General features: G+C 46.4%; 1 protein-coding gene across 1 annotated transcript; it reads right to left on the bottom strand.

Moving 5' to 3' along the window:
* Window positions 1-17,598: 17,598 nt before the first annotated feature.
* LOC119300263 (PE-PGRS family protein PE_PGRS47-like) lies at window positions 17,599-18,367 on the bottom strand. The gene has a single exon (XM_037577284.1). It carries the CDS (start codon window positions 18,365-18,367, stop codon window positions 17,900-17,902), a length of 468 nt encoding a protein of 155 aa, XP_037433181.1. The 3' UTR covers window positions 17,599-17,899.
* Window positions 18,368-21,580: the final 3,213 nt, after the last annotated feature.

The raw sequence follows: 21,580 nt of genomic DNA on the forward strand, positions 1-21,580 counted from the left end.
AATAAGATAGATTTCACCACGTTTAGCTCAAAGACATGTAGTAGCATTTGAGAAAAGAAAACGAATCAATAGCATTTAAAAAATCTACCCAAAACATCGTCCACATGAAAGTTCTAGCAAATTGAGGCAAGTTCCCAACTTACGATGTCACTACTACGGTCAACATGGCAAACATATTTGGCATATTGTGCTTCTTCAAAAGATTGCTTGATGGATATTGTGGGGTATGCATATTTGTGTGCTTTTATTTGACTATCAGCTATGGATCATGTAATACACACAGCGAGGCTACAGATTGGGGGCCAGAAATGAAAATCTAAGCTTCTAAATTCTGGACTGACTTGTGCCGCAAAGGCCAACTTTTGAAAAATCTCAGGGCACAATATGTTTGTTGCAACCATTTTCATCGTTGGATCCAATGACATAGCTTCGAGTGCATCAGTGGAAACCAAAGCATTATAAATTAGGAAATTTAATTCATAGTATTTTGAACCTTAATAACTCAACTACCCAAATAACATTATACCATTGAAGCTAGACTAATTTTCAGGGGTCGGTGCTCAGTTGATACCAAAAATCTCCGACATAGCTAGCCGGATCAGAGATTGAACCATTCACTTGCATTACAGCAATAAGTTGAACATAAATTTCACACATTCATGTTAAATACATCTTAAATTTGAGAATATAATCAACATGATTTCAAAATCGACACAAAGCATGACCCACTAGTGAAATAAGAGTATAAGACGAGTTCCCAACTTACAAGTTCACACCTATCTGAACCTTGCCCACATGGTTGCATGCCCTAAGAGATAAGTGCATATTTCAACCCTCAACTCATGTCCTAGTCTAATTTACATTCCACAACTTCAAAACCGATCAGGACACAACCCTGAACTTCCAATACCATTCAATTTATCCAGTTGACGCGGTCAAGCAACGGTTTTGCTGTGATGTGGCACCCGGTCCCACATGTCATGGTAACCCATACAAACATTAAAGACAAGTACAAAGTAAATAGAGTCCAAGGGCTAAATTAAAAAAATCCCCAAAAGGATAGGAATTTCTCTTTCTTCACTGCGTAAGCCGGGGTTCTTTTAGCCGCCAGCGCCCAGCGCTGCTTGGAGTTGGTAGGGACAACGTCCCCAAGCTCGCTCCCAAACGTGCCGCCGAGCCCGTCTCCCAGACGGCTATCGCCGGTGGCTGAGGGAGGAGTGCCACGTCCATGACACAGTGGTCTTGGGGACCATGCAGTCGGGCGGAGTTTCACGTGACGCCATAGAGATACACCGCCGTAACGAGGAGAACGACATGGTGGGTGGGTTGATGCGTTATCGGGAGGTGTGTCGACCACCGTCCCATGAGGGCATGGCCAATGCTCCACGCTGGACAGCTGCTCCGCCCGTCCACGTTGGAGAATCATCTGCCGTGGAGAATCGAGTTAAAAAGACTACTGCCTGCAGACCCAAACGACCTCTTGCAGAGGAGGTAGGCGCTTCATCAATAAAGCAAAGGAAGTGAGGAGAGAGAGAGGATGAGCCAGAGAGGGTTGAGCTCATTTGAGGGAAAGAAAAGAACAGGAAAAGCTGGTGAGTGGCCCCAGGGCGCTGCTGCTTCCGTTGGTTCCATGCTCCCATAGATAGCTGCTCCATACGACTTTATACGCATGCATACATGAGGCTACCGTTTGGTATTGCCACCGTTGTACATGCCCTGAGCCATATATACTCAGACGCCCCGTGTGCATCCAACACGTGCACGCACGTTATCCTAACCCTCCCCAAACTACATCACCGGTTGCCCCCCACTACTTCCTCTGTACTAGGAAGTTGTTGGGCCCTCAACTACAGGGTTCGTATCGAACAACAATTTCCCTTAAACGGCCTCGAAGTTCATCAAACCGACATGAGTTAAGCGGCACAACCAATGACCAGTACTTGTACACACAAACAAGTCTAACCTGACAGAGTAAAGAAAATAATCTAAACACAAATTAGTAACAAGATTAAATCTAACACTTTGCTAGTAGTTATAAAGGATTAAATGCAACGAAAACAGGGAAAGAAAAACTTTACGTGCCCCTCTCTTCTCGTCGCTCTGCTGCTGCTTGCTGCAGCATCTCTGCCGCGTGCGCATTCAAGTCAGGCTCCGGTCTGAGGGGGTGTTTGTTTCCAGTGACTTTTTTATGTAAGGACTAGAAAAAGTCCCTTTTAGAGACTTTTTTATCAAACGGGAGAGACTTTTTAAGGACTAAACTAGCATTTGGGACTAAATGAATAAAAACTCTTAAGGAGAGTCTTTTTTGGGATTTTTCCAATAATGCCCCTTCATGCACCCATTGGCCCGCCACCCAATGATGTTGTTTGATTGTTATTTTTTATATACTAGGGGCAACATGGTCATTTAATAACATGTAGGAAGGGACTAGGGACTTTTTAGTCTCCGAAAAACAAACATGAAGAGACTTTTTAAGGACTAAAGACTTTTTAGTTGGGACTAGAAAAAAATCCTACAACTAGAGAACCAAACACCACCTGAGAGCAGCAGCTCATCGTGATGTCCATAGCTTGCTGCAGCACCGCCCCGCGTCCTACTCCCATCCTCGCTCGCCGCTCGCCTCGTCCTAGCATGAGGATCCTCTACCGTTCGGCAGCCTGCCGTTCTACCACTGACATGTGGGCCTGTGGGAAACCTGGCCCATATGTCAGCGGTCCAACGTCACCTAGCGCACGGCAGAGGAGCCGTGTCCCTCGTCCTACGCCTTGTTGCCAACTCAGAATAAATGGCGCCTCTTGCCCTATCACATGGAACACCCGGTCGATGGAGTGCACGCTAGCCGCGCAACGTGACGCTGGGTACGCCGCTTGAGAGCTTGGCCTGCCCCCTTGACCGGGCAAGCTCGCCATGAATGCCATTGGCCGTCCCCCACTGAGCACATTTCCACTCCCAGCTTTCGCAAGTGCACACTGCCCGGACCGACGTGACGCCGACGGCCGACCACGAGGTCGGATTCGCATTACTGGTGCCGGATCGCTGGGCGTACGTACGTAGTACGTGGGTGGGTTCATGCGTCGAGAGATCGGTCTCTGCCGCCTAGCATCTGCATGCGCCTTGGCTTTGAAGTAAAGATCTCTCTCGCAAACTCGAGAGTACGTCGTAGCACATGGCTTGGACCAGGGGAGTACCACGTACGGCTGGCTTCGTTCGTCAATATTGCCACGCATGGACAGTCACAATACATCGATCAACTGGAGTTTGGAATAGCGCAGGAGCACATCAACTTGAAAACATCACAAGAATCACACTTGACACAGCTAACCTGGCAAAACATATTTGCCATATTGTGCTTCTTCAAAAGATTGCTAGATGGATATGTGCGGGGTATGCATATTTGCTGTAACGTAGATCAAATTTAGAAGAGAAATATAGCCTAATTAACATGGCGAAATACCCATTTCAGATAGACGCCCAAGTACAATTTATCCTTGGGGGTATAAATTTCCACTGAATTAAGTGATATGTGATCTCTAAACTAATACAACACTAGTATGTGTCTAATAATCTCATGTTAGATGATGTATAAGTGAATTTACCTAAAATAAACTACAATATATATTGTCCTACCTTGCAATATTTCTAGCAATATGCCATGCATCGCGTAATGGTGTGCGCATATGTAGTAATGTGCACCTCTAATGCACTAGAATTTGACACTTCTGAGAACTTGTACATAAGCTAGAAATAGCAAACGATCAAAACTGATATGAATTGGATAAGCAAATCAAGTCTCAAAGATACCTACAAGTAGGACAAAGGATGAACCGCATTCACGTGAGTTGGATTTATGTTTGCACCAAACAATAAATGTCCATGAATAACAATGACGACCAACTATCCTCCAAATAAAATGCATTTCGAACTTGCTAGGAGGTGGTCGGTGAGGCATGTGCATGTCCATATTAGCAACCGCATGCAGTAGATATGTACAGTCTGGTCACACGAATAGGTTGAACCATCGGGCTCTCATGATCCTTAGCCCCAGTAAGTTTAATTCTCGGTGGACAAGTATCAATCATCGAAACAATTAGATTGCCGGTGAGCCACACTGGATTAGGAGGTATCGGTAATTACAATTGAAGTTCATCATCTACTGCCCGTTATAGATCAACTAATACAACGAGGCTACAAATTGGGGGCTAGAAATGAAAAATTCAGGGTTCTAGCTAAATTCTGGACTTGGACTTGCGCCCCAAAGACAAACTTTTGAAAAGGCTCAGGGCGCAATTTGTTTGGTGCAACTATTTTCGTTGTTGGATCCAGACAGAGCTTTGAGTGAATGAGTGGAAACCAAGGCATTATAAATTAGGAAATTTAGTCAAGAGTATTTTGAACCTTAATCACTCGGCTACCCAAATAACATTACTATTGAAGCTACACTACTTTTTAGGGGTCAGTGCTCACTTGACAAAAAAAAATATCTTTGCACATAGCTAGTCGGGTAAGAGCTTGAACCATTCAACTTCCCTTTCAGCAACAACTGGAACATAAATTTCATGCATTCAGGTTAAAGGCATTTGTCATTTGAGAAACGAATCAACATGATTGCTCCTCAGAGCATCTCCAACAGCCGCGCCAAAATGGCGCGCCCGCCGTAAACTTGATTTTTAGCACGCGCGGAACAGTTTCGCGCGCTCCAGCGGTGGCTGGAAACAAGTGCGCGGGGGAAACAATTGCGCGCGCACGGGAAAGGGCGGCAGCTCGCGCGCTACTTCCGGCGCGCCGCTTCCGGCGCGCCTATAAATTGCGGCGCTCGCCACGCGCCTATCCACACTGCCACGCGCCTCGTAGCTTCTTCGCCGCTCCAGCGCCTCCACCGCTTCCTCTCCTCGCCGCTCCAGCGGCCCGCCACCATCGCGCCACCATGCCGCCGCGCTGCCGAGGAGCGTCGGGCTACCGCTGCATCCGCCAGCGCCCCAACGGCTGGTACTCCGCCGAGATTCGGTCCTGCGACGTCCGGCTCGGCCTCGGTACGTTCCAGACCTCGTACGAGGCCGCATGCGCCTACGACGCGGCGGCGTGGTGCCTGGACAGGCCGCGCCAGCAGATGAACTCCCAGGATGTCCACACGCGCCAGCAGGCGCAGGACGCCCCTCCGCCTCGTCTTATCACGGACCAGGACCGTGCGGAGCACGCTCGGCGGCAGCGCCGCCTGCTCGTCGCCGAGGAGGACGAGCGGGCCATGGCGGAGTGGTGCCGGCGCCACCCGGAGGACGTCGCCAACGATGAAGCCTTCTGGGCAAGGCGCCGCGAGGAGCAGACGGCAAAGCGCCGCGCGGAGCGGTTGGATAGACGTCGGCGGAAGGCCCTGGCGTTATCGCAGTGCGAAATCGCTAAAAATGGTGGGCAGACGATCTTTTCGTCTGATGACGACCGTTGGGAGGACATGTGGCTCGATACCCCGGACCAGACCAGCGAGGATGACGATGTTGATGATGAAGACGACTGGGAGTAGGCTGTAGTTGCACTATCTAGTATTTTTTTATGTCGTTGCATCGTAGTTTTTTAATCTATCTATGCTATGGAACTATGTAAAATATCTATGTATCATTTTTATCTATGAATTTTATTTATCGTTTTTATTAAAAAAATGTACGCAATGTTTAGCGCGCGCTGTATTTTAACGCGGTCGCTGGAGCTACGCGCGCGCTCAATTTTAGCGTGGCTGCTGGAGCCAGCGCTGCCGGCCGCGCCAAACCAGGCGAAGGACGCGCGGCAAATGAGTTTTTAGCGCGCGGCGCGTTGTGCGGCTGTTGGAGATGCTCTGACGATAATCGTAAGGCTAGCTTTAGATTTGCAGAAAATGTATGGCCGATGATGCCAGACGACATACTCTTGCATCCATATCTTCAAATCGATCATCTGTTGAATACAAGGCCGGGATATATCAAGGGCTTCGCACATGGATTGTTCTTCTCTTCACCGATTATCCGAGGAACATGAGGCATCTTTTGTTGTGCCGCCTCAATGTCGTCCTCGCCGAACACCGCCTCATGTGCAAGGGTTACATCCCAGAACTCGTGATAGCCAGGGTTCAGTCCATACACCTTTCGGTAGATGATCCTTTCCAAAATGATGAACTGCATCTTAGGAGGTGGGCCATTTTCATCGGAGTCATTTGCATTCCCCTCCTCATACATTCTGTCCCCCAACCCCAACGCTGCCAACCGGGCCGACCCTCCCCACGCCACCCCCGACGACGCCGCCAAGCGGGCCCGTCATGCAGGTGAAGACGCCGGCGCCGTTGTTGCCCAAGCCCCCGCCGTAGCTGCCGCCCACGGCCGGCATGCCCGGAAGGTCCCCCATGCTCCCACGCCGGCACGCCCACGAACAGGTTCTTCCCGCGCCCTCTCCTCCTGCACCGGCGCCGCTCTCTGAGGCAGCAGCGGCCGGAAGCTAGGCCTCCCCCGCGACGCCAGCTGCATCAGGCACGGTCCTGGCAGCTGCAACGGCGTGTGCCACCAGCGCGAGGCAGAGCAGGACAAGAAAGGCTGCAGTGCGAGAGCACTTCCTGGCCATGGCGCCGCTCTCTAGCTAGCCAAAGCCAACTGCATATATCAGTTCTACTCGCTCTCTCTTGTGTTGTGCGCGTGAGATCGTTGCTATCGGTGCACTTACGGTGTAGTAGAGTGACTCACTACCGGAATAACCTTATATGCCTACGGCCTTATCTATGCCGACGGCTGCCGTAGGCATAGATAGAGCTATGCCGACGGCCTGGGGAATATTGTCGGCATAGAAAAGCCGTCAGCATAGCTCCATCTATGCCTACGGCAACCATAGGCATAGTAAGGCCGTCGTCATACATCGATCTATGCCTACGGCAGCCGTAGGCATAGTTAGGCCGTCGGCATAGAGGTGGCCCTGGTGGCCCGGGGACAGACGACGGACTGACGCCGTCAAATCTATGCCGACGGCCCTGACGATGGCCCTCGGCATAAATATCATCTATTTTTTCTTACCGGGAGCTGCCACGTCGCAGAGCTATGCCGACGGCAAAGCCGTGGGCATAGTTTTCCATCTAGCCGTAGGCATAGCCCCGCCACGTGGCGCCTCCTGGTAGCCCCGAGAGCTATGCCTACGGCATGGCCGTAGGCATAGATATCATCTGTTTTTTATTTTAAATTATTTTTGTTTTTTTAAGTTAAAATTTGAATGATTTAAATCAAACTTATCTAAACTTAAACATACACAAATTATACATCGACTTGGGGTAGAATTTCCCATGGATGATGAATATCCAGTTTGTTTTTATTTTTTTAGTATGTTAGAAATGTGACCTCATGTACTTTTGCATATAGGTCTTTATACTTTGTTAAAATCATAAGTAATTGATACTTGGATTGATTTTGAAAAAAAATATATGGTTTTTTATCAGAATCTTGAAAGGATTATGTTGCTATGCTATGTTTCAAATTTGAACAAACTTAAAACATGTTTGCTTCAAATTTACATAAAGCACCCTTTTGTTTTGAATTTTTTGTATATTTTTCATTCCTTGGGCAATCGAGACAAATTTTATATCTACATCCATCAGATTGTTTCAAGGATTGTGGTGGCAGGCGCAAACACCCGACAACCGGCTCCGGAGTGAGACCCCTTCATGGACGACGATGCCGTTGGCACTTGAAGGGGGAAAACGGCCACGTTGGGCCGACACAGAGGGAATCTTATGGCCAGGGGCCTTCGGGGGCTAGCTATGCCACCAAATCTTGCGCTGGGTCCTCTTACATGTTTGGAAGTGTGGTGTCAGGTGCAAACACCTGTCATGCGGCTCCGGAGTGTGACCCCCTTCACGGAAGGCACTGCCGCCGGCACTCGGAGGGGGGAAACGGCCACGTCGTGTTGACACAAGGGGGATCCGATGGTGGGTTGGGCCCAAACCTTGTTCTGAAATGTTTCTATGGGCTGACCTATCACAACCAGGTGGAAATTCCGTTGGTCATAGGCCGTCCAGTGAAAGTCAAAGGCCTAGATCTTCGGGTCAACGGGGCTAGGGTTAGGCCGGTCAGGGGCCTTCGGGGTAGCAATGCCACCAAAACATGCATTTGTATCTTAATATATGTATACAAGTGTGATGGAGGTTTGAAATAGCCAACGGAGCAACGGGTAGCACACTTCCTTCACAAAATCTGACACGTTCTCTCTCGATAACCAGATACTACCTTGGAGATGGTGTAGTTTACAAGCGGCCTCTGGTCAGGCTTCTGCGAAACATGCTCAAACTTTTACCACACCCTACAAGGGCCATATGACTACACCATGCCAGGTCCCGAGGATTTTCGGCATCGTATGGTTTCCCGTGGATTTTAACGGTTAGATCCGGCATGTCGCCGAGGTACATTCGCCTCCCGGTGGTGGGGCATGCCCCTCCTTGGGTTGCACTAGGCCTACACATACTACAAAGACATCATATATGATTTGCCAAACCACTTCTGGACATCATTTCAGGTGGCCGCCGTGCAGATCTGCAATTTCCTGCATTGAAACCCTACGGATGCAGTAAATGTCTCAAATATTGCAGGCTGGCCCGAAAAATGCCATGTACTGGCACGTGTCATGCAATGCCCCCCTTTGTGAGCACGAGAAGTTTCGAGGCCAACGGAGCAACGGGCAACACACTTGCTTCACAAACCGGACACGTTCGCTCTCGATAGCCAGATACTACCTCGGAGATCGTGTAGTTCACAAGTGACCTCCGGTCAAGCTTCTGCGAAATGCGCTAAAACTTTCACCGCACCCTACAAGGGCCATATGACAACATCGTGCCAGGTCCCGAGGCAATACGTAGCTCTGGAGTGTGGCCCTCCTCGTGGACGGCGATGACACTGAAGTAATGTTTTGCAGTTTGGTATTGCATGAATATTCTTGAACGCTCAGAGCGAGATCAATTCAGTGTCACCCCGCACGCAGCTTCGGAGTGTGACCCCCATCACGGACGGCACTGCGCCAACACTTGGAGGGGGGAAACAATCACGTCGGGTCGACACGGGAGGAAATCTTGTGGTGGGTTGGGCCCGAACCTTGTTCTGTAGAGTTCGTATGGGATGACCTACCACAACCAAATGGAAAAGAACGTTGGTCAAAGTCCGTCCGGCGAAAATCAAAGGCCTAGATCTTCAGGTAAACGAGGCCATGCTTAGGGCGGTCGTGGGCCTTGGGGGGGGAGGGTAGCAATGCCAGCAAGTGTGGTGGGATGTTTAAATAGGCAATATGCAACTCCGAAGTGTGCCCCCCTCACGGATGGCGATGACACCGTAGTAATGTTCTGCGGTCTTCGGCGGCTAGCAAGGCCATCAAAACTCGCGTTGGATCCTCTTACATGTCTGAATGTGTGGTGGTAGGCGTGACCACCTGACACACAACTCCGAAGTGTGGCCCCTTCATGGACGCCACTGTCGCCGGCACTTGGACGGGGGAAATGGCCACGCCGGGTCAGCCCGAAGGCAATCTTGTGGTGGGTTGGGCTAATACCTTGGTCTGACATGTTCCCATGGGATGAGCTATCACAACATAGATTCTGAGCCGGAAGAGGTCGACAATAATCAGAATTAGAAAAAAAAGAAAAATAATCAAGAGAGAGACCCACACACTCAATTTCAGTTTCACTTATTCTCATTAGAAAAAAAATAGCCCGCGAATGAAATCAGAATTAGAAAAAAAAAGAAAAATAATCAAGAGAGAGACCCACACACTCAATTTCAGTTTCACTTATTCTCATTGGTGGATCCATTTGTGCCACGGATCGATGACCTGGCTCACATCCTACCGTCCATTTGTGCCCAGGAATCCCAATCCCACATCCATCCATCCATCCGACCCAACGCACTCTCTCTCTCTCTCTCGCTCGCACCCACCCAAACCCTCGTCGCCTCCTCTCTCCCCCCCGAACCCCTCTCTCCCTCGCCGCCGCCGCCACCCACGCCGCCCGGTTCCGACGAGCTCCGGCCGCGTGCAGCACGCCGGCGAGATCCCCTTGGTCCGCGTCTAGCTTACCTCCGCGCAGATCCGCGGCTCCCCCACTGGCTAGGGTTTTGCATCCCCTTTTGTTCGCCGGGATCCGCCACGGCAGGCCACGACGAGGCCATAGGTGAACGGATCCAGCACTGGTAAGCCCCTCCCCCTCCTTCTTCGCCCACCATCTCCTCCTCACCTCACCTCATCTTCTCTTCCTTCTCTGCAGGTCGCCATGGGCATGCCGGCGACGACGGCAGGAGGGGCACACCTCCGTGGGGCGGGACACCGCCATGGAGATGGATTCCCTTGTCCCCCACCACGCAGCGGCACCATGGAGCCTCCCATAGCCCCAAACCCTAGCGGAGAGAGAGGAGCTGCTCCTAGTACAACACGCCATGGAAGGTTTTTTTTGGGTCTTTTTTTGCTGTTTCTCTTCCAGATCTAATCATGTGGAAGGCCCTTTTCCTCACCATGATTTATTCATCTCCCCTTCCTCTGTTTTGTGCAGGTTGCTCTAATGGCGAAGCTTCTTCTGCAGGATGCCCTCCACCCCTCCCCTGCATCCACCTCCTACCCCCATACATGGTGAGCTACAACCTCTCTTTCTAGCCCTTGCAAATCTGATCTGGAGTGGACATCAATTGCAATTGTCATGGACACTACATAACAGCAAGTATTGGTTCAGTTTTTGTGTGAAATTTGATTGTCATTGTGCTTTTTGATGCTTGCTTCAGAAAAATAAAATCATGGATAGATAGAAGATGGAAACAGTGAGCTTCCTTTCAAGTTAGTAATACTAAAAATCATTTGGCTCATCAGTTTTTCATGTCTTGTGTTAAATCCACTCCATTGCAATCTGGCTATGTATGGATGGTTTGGTACAGTTTGTCATGGATGAGTATAGGTAGTTACGTACACATGTGCTCTGCAGTTTTAGTTCTTCTTGTGTTGCTGCACTTAGTCTAGAGATACAACAACATTAGTTAGGTCATGGATGGATGGATCAATACATACAGCTAGCAGTGCTAGCAACAACAACAAAATAACCTTGTGATTGATTCTGTTGACGCTAGCATGCTCTATTAGTTTTGGAGCCCAACCATGGACTGTACGTACTAAGCTAGCTCAAGCACACACACAGGCAGCTTGATTTATTTCTGTAGATACTAGCAGCAGCACGCGTTCTCTTATACTAGCTTGCTTAATTTCTGTACTAGATCAATGACACTAGCACTTACTTGTTTGTTAGATTCGGAGCAGCAGGCATCCTCCGTGGACGATGACGACAACCAGGTCATCCACCGCCACGACGACACCCCACACATGGTCCAACTCGACTACAACATCCACCGCGTGACGGCGACGTGGTTGTGTGCGGCATCGACTACAACCTCCTCTCCTGTGAATCCGTCTCCTACCTCTAGCTCCCGCTCTTGTGCTGCTATATTAGTACCTTGCTCTGTTTCATGCGTATGGGTGATTTTGTTTGTGCTTGCGATGCTTGTGTCATGGAAAAGATCATTCCTATTTATTTGTGCTCTGTTTTCTTTATTATCACGAGTTGCAAAATTAGTAATGGGAAGTAAACTTTTGTTAACTTGTTGGTTGAACCAATGGAACTACTGTTATATTTGATTTGTTGCTCAACTAGTGCTGCAATGATGGGATCGAATGATTGCATGACCCTAATGTTGGTCTATCATTGCAATTATCTTGGTCTTATAGATGTTATTGTTCCTGTCATATAGCACATGCTAGTTTCTTTATTGGTTGGCTGCTGGTTCTGTTTGTTCATATGCATAAGTGCTACTGTTTCTTTGTTATCTTATAAAGGATATAGTCCTTCATTTGTATATAGCCGTAACTCTCTTATTGATCAACATATACTGATTCATCTCTTTACTGCAATTACTCTGTGTACTTCATGATTTGCTCCTGTAGTGGTATAAAATTATAGTTTCTCTTTCAAGCTGGTATCTGTGTTTGATATATTCTAGTCTTTATCTAAATACCATGTATTGGTATTTCTTGTATGGTTTAGTACATCATCTACTGGTGGTTTAGTTGTGTATTGTACAGGACATAGTCCTGATGGTTGCATGTAGTGATAATTCTTTCTTTGCATTGGCTATTTCATATGTTTCAGATGATTTAGATGCATGCTTATACTCCTATCTATACCAGGTGCATGTGTTGTGCTTGTGTACCTATATACAGAATAGTACCCATGTCTAAGTGGGTGTATGTGTTCTGCTTACAGCAGATGTTTAGTAAAGGTGCTATCAATGGCCTATTTCTTCTTGCAGGTTATGGACTATATCTTTCCTTGCCAATTCCCTCTCTCTTAAATCTGATTTGAACAGATGCTACACTGGTCTCTTCACTTTCTTTCTTTCTCTCCTACTCTCACTGATAAGAACAGGTGCTCCTTAATCTTGCCATGCCAATGATGGTGTCCTGAGGCTCTCATCGTTACTTAAAGATGCTGCACTACTTGATCCAATGATGCAGTAGTCCTAGCACTACTAGGTTGCCTGAGGACAATCCCTACTTCAAACCCTACCTCTGGGCTAGTTGATTAGTAGTGGGTTTGTTGGATTTCATCTGAAAACTAACCCAAGCTTAATTGAGGGATCCCCTAATCATGGAGTTAGTGCTAGTTTGAGTTGATCTTTGGGTTTGGCTTTGATCTATACTTTGCTGGCTCTACTTCTGTCTTGGGTTATTGGCTCCATTTATGCAGTGTTGGCTCTCTTCTACTGTTTCTTTGATCAACTTAATCTGATTGGGGTTTGACTAATGTTTCCAAACTCGTAAGTGCTAGCTCCTACAGCAAAGGCATTTTTGCTAAGGGGAATGCTACATTTAAACCTTGATCAAGTTTTTCATGTTTGTTGTTTCTTGTTTTGCAGGTTGATGAACTGGAAGAAAGAAGCAGAAGATGAAGAACTAGATAGTTTAGTATAGGTTTAGTTTAGGACTTTTTCTTTCTTCTTTTATTTCTTTTTCCTCTAAGTGTAATTCCTGAATGCTTGTAATTGACATTTATATTAATAAAGTCTATTGTTTATTATTCAGACCAAATAACTGTAGTGTTCCATATATTATGAATATAGTTTCTTTTATTCACTTTTTGCAATATTACTTGTATCATTTATTCATCAATATAGGTAGCTCCTAGCAGAGGGCTATGCCTACGGCTTTGCCGACAACAAAGTCGTAGGCATAGTACTCAGCCAGGAGCAACCATGAGCTGCCACGTGGCAGGACTATGCGACGGCAAAGCCCTGCTGCCAGGAGTCACCAGAGGCCGCCACGTGGCAGAGGTATGCCTACGACAAAGCTGTCGGCATAGGTGAAAATCTATGCCGACGGCTTTGCCGTAGGCATACCCTGCTGCCAGGAGTCGCCGGAGGCCGCCACATGGCAGAGGTAGCCGTCGGCATAGATTTTCACCTATGCCGACGGCTTTGCCGTAGGCATACCTCTGCCATGCGGTGGCCCGTGATTCGTCAGCGCTTTTGACGGCGCCGTCCATTGCCGTCAGGTGAAAATCACTGCCGACGGCTAAACTATGCCGACGGCCGGACGGAACCCGTCGGCATAGGTCCCTATGCCGACGGCTAAACTATGCCGACGGTCTGACAAGACTACGCTGATGTGATCTATGCCGACGGGGCTATGCCGACGGCAGCCGTAGGCATAGATATATGCCGACGGGAAATGGCCAGGGCCGTCGGCATAGGTGGCGAGTCCGGTAGTGACTCTTTTTTTCTTTTTGTGTTTTCATTTATTGCAAAATCAGTGTTTACAAGAGTAGAAAAGCACAGGCAAGTCCTTGAAGTATTCTTCTGCATCCCGTGGTGGTGTGCCATGAGTCAGGGTGGACACGGTCCGGGCCGGTCCGGTCCCTGACCGAGCCGCCGTTTGGACAGGCCACCGGCGGTCCGGACCGAACCGGACCGAGCAGCCTGGCGGTCCTGTTTTCAGGTACCGGACCGGCGGCGGGAAAGCCCGGGCCGGACTGAGAGGACCGGCAAATGGAGATGTGGTGACCATGGCGGCGGCTCCGGGACAAGGAGGAGGTGGTCTTGAGCTTCTGCGCGGCGACCATGGACGCAGTGAGGCATCGGAGCGAGCCGTCGCGGCCACGAACGACACACCGGAGGCAGCAGCAACGCGCGTGCCTTGGTCGTCCAGCGTGCCGGTGAAGTTCTCGTGCTCTATCAAGAACGCGCGCGCCAGGATCTTCCTGGAGGCAGAAGCCCACGACCAGCCCTTTCGTTGTTTTTGCCTCAGCGATTTTTTAGCCGCATGCGAATATGATAACACGTGCATGAGCCAATAAATTTTTGTGTGCTAGCCTTCCGTGATTAGTGGATCAAGATTGACATGGAGCTGTGTCCTATTCGTGCTCGTAGTGGGCGCAGAAGACACATGAATTTCATTAGTCGTGGGATGAGGATCGGATCTGAGCCCATATTTCTCGCTCTTTCTGTATCTACTCGATTGAATAAAAGGAAAAGGACCTACGATACAAAGTACTTTTATGAGGTAATATCACCAATGGTGCTTAAACTTGCCATCGATATTCACTTTAGTGTCTGAACTTGAAAAATACGTCGACCTGGTTCTAGAATTAGGCACAAGCGTGTAAATACGGTGATAATCTCATCCACCAGACATATAATGCATTGATGTGGCGCCGTATTTTTTATCAGCATGCACACGTGGCATGAGACCCACTTATAACAGATGCTTTATTTATATATATATCTCTATGACCAGTGGGCCCATATGTTAGCACAGAGGAAAAATAAACAATAAAAATTGGAGCTGGCCAGTTTCGAACTAGCAACGTAGCGCTTGCAAGAGAACTGCGCTAGCAACTCGGCCAATCAGTTCCTGATATCGTACTCTTTTGTTTTTTGACACAATCCTCGGAAGACAGGCGTGGCTTTTAGTTGCAGCCCATTTTGGACATGTTTGTGTTTTTTAGAGATTTGTAAAAAGTTTGTCAACTATAATCACAGTAACAAAAATAAATTTCAATTATTCATGTGTTATAAATATTATATGTACAAATAAAATAATTTATTTATAAAATGTTCACGCAATTTTACAATATTCAAAATTTTATTAGTATTCGCTTGTGATAACTTTGACTCGTGGCACATATGCATAATTTCTATATAAATGAAATATAGACATATGTACATATTTATATTTATATTTTTTATTTTTCCATAATTAAGAATATTTTTGAGTTATACGAAAAATAATTAAACAACAAACTTATGAATTATGAAAATGTGCATATCATTATTCAAATGTTATTATATATTTATGAATTGTAGTATCACCAATATTTATGTTATTCTAAACTATATAAATATTTTTTAACCAGAAATACAATTTAGTTTATATGATTTTTCCAAAAAATAATATGTCCAAACTATTTAAAATTATTTGAACATTTATCTAAATAAGTTATCTTTTGTATGTATAATATTTATAAACACACTAATATTTGAAATTTATATTTAATACTATCATTAAATTTTACGTATTTTTTACAAATTCTAAAAAATAAATAAAAGAATGCTAACACGGGTTGCACTGACTGCAGCCCATTTAAACCAGACGGGCATGTTGATTTATTAATAGATAAGGCGTTTACACTCACATGACAAATAATCTTGAGTGGTGGAGTGGCTAGCACAGCTTGATCGTTATTCTCAGGACACTATAAATCCTATTCACTTCAATTTTTAACTGGGATTTCCCTTTGTGCTGACATATGGGGCCGGCTGGTCATAGAGACATATATAAAGCAAACCCTCTGTTAGAAGCGGGTCCCGTGCCATGTGTGTGTGCTAATCAATATACGGTGCCACATCAGCGCATTATATGTCTACAAATAGGATTATCACCGTATTTGCACGCTTGTGCCAAGTTTTAGAATCAGTTTGGTGTATTTTTCAAGTTCAGGCACCAAAGTGAACAACGGTGGCAAATTTAAGCACCACCGATGATATTACCTCTACTTTTATCTAAATCGTGGGCGTAGTGAACGGAGCAGACGCATCAATTTCGCTAGTCGTGGAATGGCAGGGGATCAAACGATCAGATCGAGCCCATATTCCTCGTTCTTTCTGTTTCTGCTCCATAAATCTTACGCACCGTGAGAGAGAAAATCGTGAAGAAATAACCACCTCGAATAAATCGTGAAGATAACCATCGATCGCTCCTCGCGTGAGTTTACTGGTGCATAAGAAACAGCCATGTTGTTTCGGTCCAATCGGTCCAATCGAGTTAACCGGGCCAAGACCGGACCGGACCGGCCGATTTTCGGGCTGAAATTCACAGCTCGGACCGGCCTATTTTTCCAGCGGGCCAGGACCGATCGGTCCGGTCCAGAGCGGTCCACGAGCGGGCCTAAAAGCCCGCTCGGTACGTCCAGCCTGAGCCATGAGCAATGCTTGTTGCCGACTCCAGGCTTCTGCCTTAATGAAGCAACCTTGTTGAAACCCACAAGCTTGTAGAAGCAATGACAATGAAGTCGTTGATGTAGACCAGATGACACCGACGACCGCGGCAACAAATTTCGTACTATTCCCGACCGACAGTCACTCGCTGTTCACGTGCTTTCCCAACAAACTAGAAGTTTTCTCAAGCCACGGGCAGTCAGCAATACTGGCTTTTCCCAACACATGTCCCCAGGAGGAGCGACACGGGGGTTGGGGGGAGGATATCCGTCTCTCCAGAGCACCTTGCGGCGCCACCTGAGGCAACTCGGGTTTTCGGTCGCTGTACGCTTAGCTCATCCGGTTGTGGCCTGACTACGAGATATGCGCGGTTCCAATCGGGGTAATAACACGCCGGGAGCTTCTGCTGGACTAGTTTCATCTTAGGCGAAGGGCTTGTACACCGGACTCCTACGATGCTTCGGGCTATCCCTATGTTGAGGTTTTCAATGTAGGCATTGTGATAATTTATAATTGGACGAGTTGAAGCTCCCCTGCTATTTACTGGCACACAAAATCCCTTTACTCCAGCAGGCCTGTAGTAGAGCAACGCGAGTACGAAGCTCAGAGCCCAGCAGCGTGAATGTTCCTTTTTTTCTTTGAAGGTTTTTCTTTAGGGTTGATTTTTCTTCTTCTGAATATAAAACATGAATGCCAGGCTCGTATGATGTTGTTTCTTTCGGAACAGAAAACGTGAATGGTAACCCGCAAAGAAAATATATTAATGCTGAGATCAACATGAGTACATTGAAGCCAACTGGATCTCATTTCATAAAGTTCACATACAGGAGGGAAATTTTTATTACGGGTGACTAATTTCAAACTTTAAATTGCTAGAATGAACAGGAACAGGTTCGCTTTCTTCCTTCGGTTTACATATTTTTCTATCTTCAGTTAACCCGAGTGTCTTTCCAGATGTTAACACGTAAAGAAAATGCACGCGCCCCACAGGAAATGAACTCAAGTGTGGAACAACGCGCGAGCATCGACTTAGAACATATAAGAAGAATCAAAGATGAGATACCATTAGCTAGCTCTTGTATGACGATAGATAGTTACTCCTAGATACAACTTCACACGACCAATCAAACACAAACACAACCATCACAAACACTGACTTTTAGCTACGGACAAACTCCAACGTCTCCCACTGTACTCCTCCAGCAGCTCGCACACACACCTGGAGACTAAGTACTACTGCGCATATATGTTGCGCCATTCATTTGGAAATACCTAGGTACACGCAGCTACGCAGGCAAAGCTAGCGCGATCCACCATAGACCACTGCCGAGGATGGTCACGTACATGTATGCATGGCCCAGAGTGCCCTAGCTAGCTCGGCCACAACGGCGTACTCAAGGCGTGGCACCGCCGGTGCCTCCGCCGCCGTACACGCCTCCGAGCCCGCCAAACGGGGCACCGCCCCCGCGGAAGCCTCCGAACGGGATACCGCCGGCACCCCCGACGCTGCCCAGGAAACTGACACTCCGCACGCCACCCAAGACGCCGCCGAGCGGGCCCGTGATACCGGTGGAGACGCCGGCTCCGTTGTTGCCGAAGCCCCCGCCGTAGCCACCGCCGACGGCCGGGAGGCCCGGCAGGCTCCCCATGCCTCCCATGCCCACGAACAGGTTCTTCGCGTCCGCTGCGCCCACTCCTCCTGCACCGGCTCCGCTCTCTGTGGCGGCCGGAAGCGAGGCCTGCGCCGCGACGCCAGCTGCAGCAGGCACGGTCCTGGCAGCTGCCACACCGTGTGCCGCCAGCGCGAGGCAGAGCAGGGCAAGGGAGGCTGCAGTGCGAGAGCACTTCCTGTTCCTGGTCATGGCTCCACTCTCTATAGCTAGCCAACTACAAATTTCAGTTTTACTCGCTCTGTCTTGTGCTGTGCGCGTGAGATCGTTGCTACCGGTGCACTTGCGGTGTAGTGGAGCTAGCTGTTTTAATAGGTGGAGGAGAAGTGGAGGAGTAGGACGGGGAGACCGGAGCAGGTGGCGAGGGTGTAAATGAGGCGAGTGCGAGAGCAACGTGGGGTGCAGTGAATGTTTGGTCAGGAATTGGGAGGATGGGTAAATTTCGGTGGAGGGAGAGATAGGCGAGGCGACGAAACGGGGCGGTGACAGGTGAGTGAATATGTTGCCCGTGTTTTCTACTCCCTCCGTCCGTAAATAAGTGTACTTCTAGTTTTTGTCTTAAGTCAAAAAATTTAAATTTTGACCATCTATATACAAAAGATTAGTAACATATATTACATCAAATTGGTATATTATGAAAGTATATTTCAAAACAGATCTAGTGATACTAATTGAGTGTTATAAATGCGGTTACTTTTCCCTATAAAGTTGATTAAAGTTTTAAAACTTTGACTTAGGACAAAACCTAAAAGTACACTTATTCGCGGACAGAGGGATTATTTATTTTTTGAGCGAATGCCTGTGTTTTGTAAAGGCTGACCTTTTAATTTCTGGAGTTGAGCGCCTTAAAGCTCAGTTTTGGAAAAGGCCCAAAACCTGATCTTTTTTTTGGCGAAAATGGCAAAATAGATTATGCAAAATCTGCGAGTCCTTGAAGTAAATTACACCATCTTTCTTCTGCATCCCTTGGCGTGGCGCTGTGAGCATAGTTTGTTGCCGCCTCCAGGCTTCTGTCTTATCGGAGGAACCACGTTGAAATCCATGAGTTTGTAAAAGCAGTGGCAATGAAGTCGTTGATGTAGGCCAGATGGCACCGTCGACTGCGATCTAGAGAAGCTGGCATCAAGAAGGGCCGCACGATACTCCCAACTCTGGCCGAATCAGGGTCCAGAGCGCAAAAACCACATAAGTTCCTCAACGGAGCTGTATCTGACTGAGCTTCATCGGATGAAGATGAAATTGGAGATGAAAAATCTGCCTCAACGGCATCCCCTTAGCAGGGCACAACGACCGTGGACAAACATAATTACGCTAGGCCAAATGCTCGACATCGACACCATCCTCCGACTCGTTGACACTCAACTCAGGAAGGCCATCGACATGAGGAAATCCATGGAACCATTATTCACTTCACCATCATAGCCCCAACTACATGAACGATGAAAAATTAGAGAAACCTACATGAAATGAATTAGGCACACAAACCTAGGGTTCCGCGATCTCCTTACATCATAGCGGGGGAGTGCAAGGGAACTCGCAGAGGCACTAAAATCTGGGCGCCGCTTCTCTTCCAAAACCTAGAAAAATGACTTGATTTCAATCTACACACCCAGACATGCTAAAGTGCAATTGGTTTGTCCCACTATCATCATTGTTCGACCCATGATAGAATTTAGAGAAAGAAGAAAACCAAGGTAATAGGAGGGGCAGGGTGTTTTCTATACGCCTTCGGTAGTGGGTGAAAGCCCATGAATCGCCCATGGGTAGATATTGGGTTGACCCATTACCTTAGGGGCGGGGTGGAGGAGAGCGAGTATGTTTTCCCACGCGTGTAGGGGTTTGGCGAGAAAAACAATTTCTTTTATCATTCCCCTTTCCTTATTTGAATTTCAATTTTATTATAAAATATTAACATATTCTAGACATTTTTCATGACATCTAAAATTTTGCAGACTAATTTTGAAAGGTACTCTTGTATTTTAAAAAGTCTTCATAAAAATAAAAGAGGTGTTCATTAAATATTTAGAAACCACGCCTTTTTAAAAGTTTCCATGTGTTTTAATATTAGTTTGTCTATTTAGAAAAGTGTTCATACAAAAAATTAAATTCATGCAAATTTGATAAGTTCTTGTACTTAAAAAAATTGTTTAATTTTCAAAAGTGTCCACATAGTTGAAAACATGTTAATATTTTTTCAATAGTCATCTGATTTTTAAGAAGGTGTTCAAAATTGACAAAATATTCTGGTAATTTTAACTACTTTTCATGTTTTCAGAAAATTGTTTATGTACTTCTATGAAAATTTTCACACATTTGTAAAATATTCATGAGTTTGTCAATAATATTTTATTTCTTTTAAATAAATATAAAATGATAAATAAGTGGAAGAAAAAAATAATAGAGAACAGAAAAAACAATAATGTAAAGGAAAAAATAAACTATACAAAGAAAGAGAACTGCAAAGAAAAAATGTTGGAAGGAAATCGTGACAACCAGAAGAGAAAAATAGAAAAATAAAAGAGGCAACACAAATAATCAGCGATACTTGTAATCACACAGTAAAAACACCCTAAAAATAAAACAGTTAGGCTAAAACTAGCCGCCTGCTCCACTGCTCCAGTGCTCCTGCTGGGCCGCCCACTACATGCTTGTGTGGGTGATCACCTACAGTGAGCGATATATAGCATTTAAAAATGTAATGTAAATTATTATTTGGTGCCATGAAAGGTAATATGAATTTGGCAATCCCGTTGGCATTAGTCTGAACCTTAATTAATTGTCTATTACAAATTACGTTACTATTGAAGATGCACATTTTTTAGGAACCCAATGCTCACCTTGACCCGAACACAAATTAGCTAGTTGAATCAGAGTTTGAACCATACAACTTTGGTTACCGGGAAATAAAAGGAAGATTAATTTTCCACATTCAGATAAAAAAAATACATGTATAGTATTTGAGATAAACAGAAAGAACTAATAATATTTGATAAATCAACACAAGACATACCCTTACATGCTGATTTACCTAATTTAAAACTATAATATCAATTTTCATACCTTGCAATTTCTAGCAATATGTTGTATGTGCCATAAGGGTTATGTGCATGTGTAGTAATGTGCACATCATGTACACTATAATATGACATTATTAAAGATAATGCTGGGAACAGGTACATAATCTCTAAGAAATTGGCTCAATGTTGATATGAATTAAACACACAAATCATTGCTCAAAGCTACCTACAAACAAGACAATGAATGAACTGCATTCATGTGAGCTAGATTTATGTTCTCACCAAACAATATCTTTCCATGAATACCAATAATTACCAACCATCCATCAAATGATTTTGAAGTAGCTAAGGAGGTGGTTGATGAGGCATATGAATGCCCACATTGGCA

The sequence above is a fragment of the Triticum dicoccoides genome, chromosome 5A (assembly GCF_002162155.2).
Source record: "Triticum dicoccoides isolate Atlit2015 ecotype Zavitan chromosome 5A, WEW_v2.0, whole genome shotgun sequence".
NCBI lineage: Eukaryota > Viridiplantae > Streptophyta > Magnoliopsida > Poales > Poaceae > Triticum > Triticum dicoccoides.

What these genes read in the sequence shown, in the direction of transcription:
- LOC119300263 (XM_037577284.1), bottom strand. Translation starts at nt 18,367, where the DNA reads ATGACCAGGAACAGGAAGTGCTCTCGCACTGCAGCCTCCCTTGCCCTG.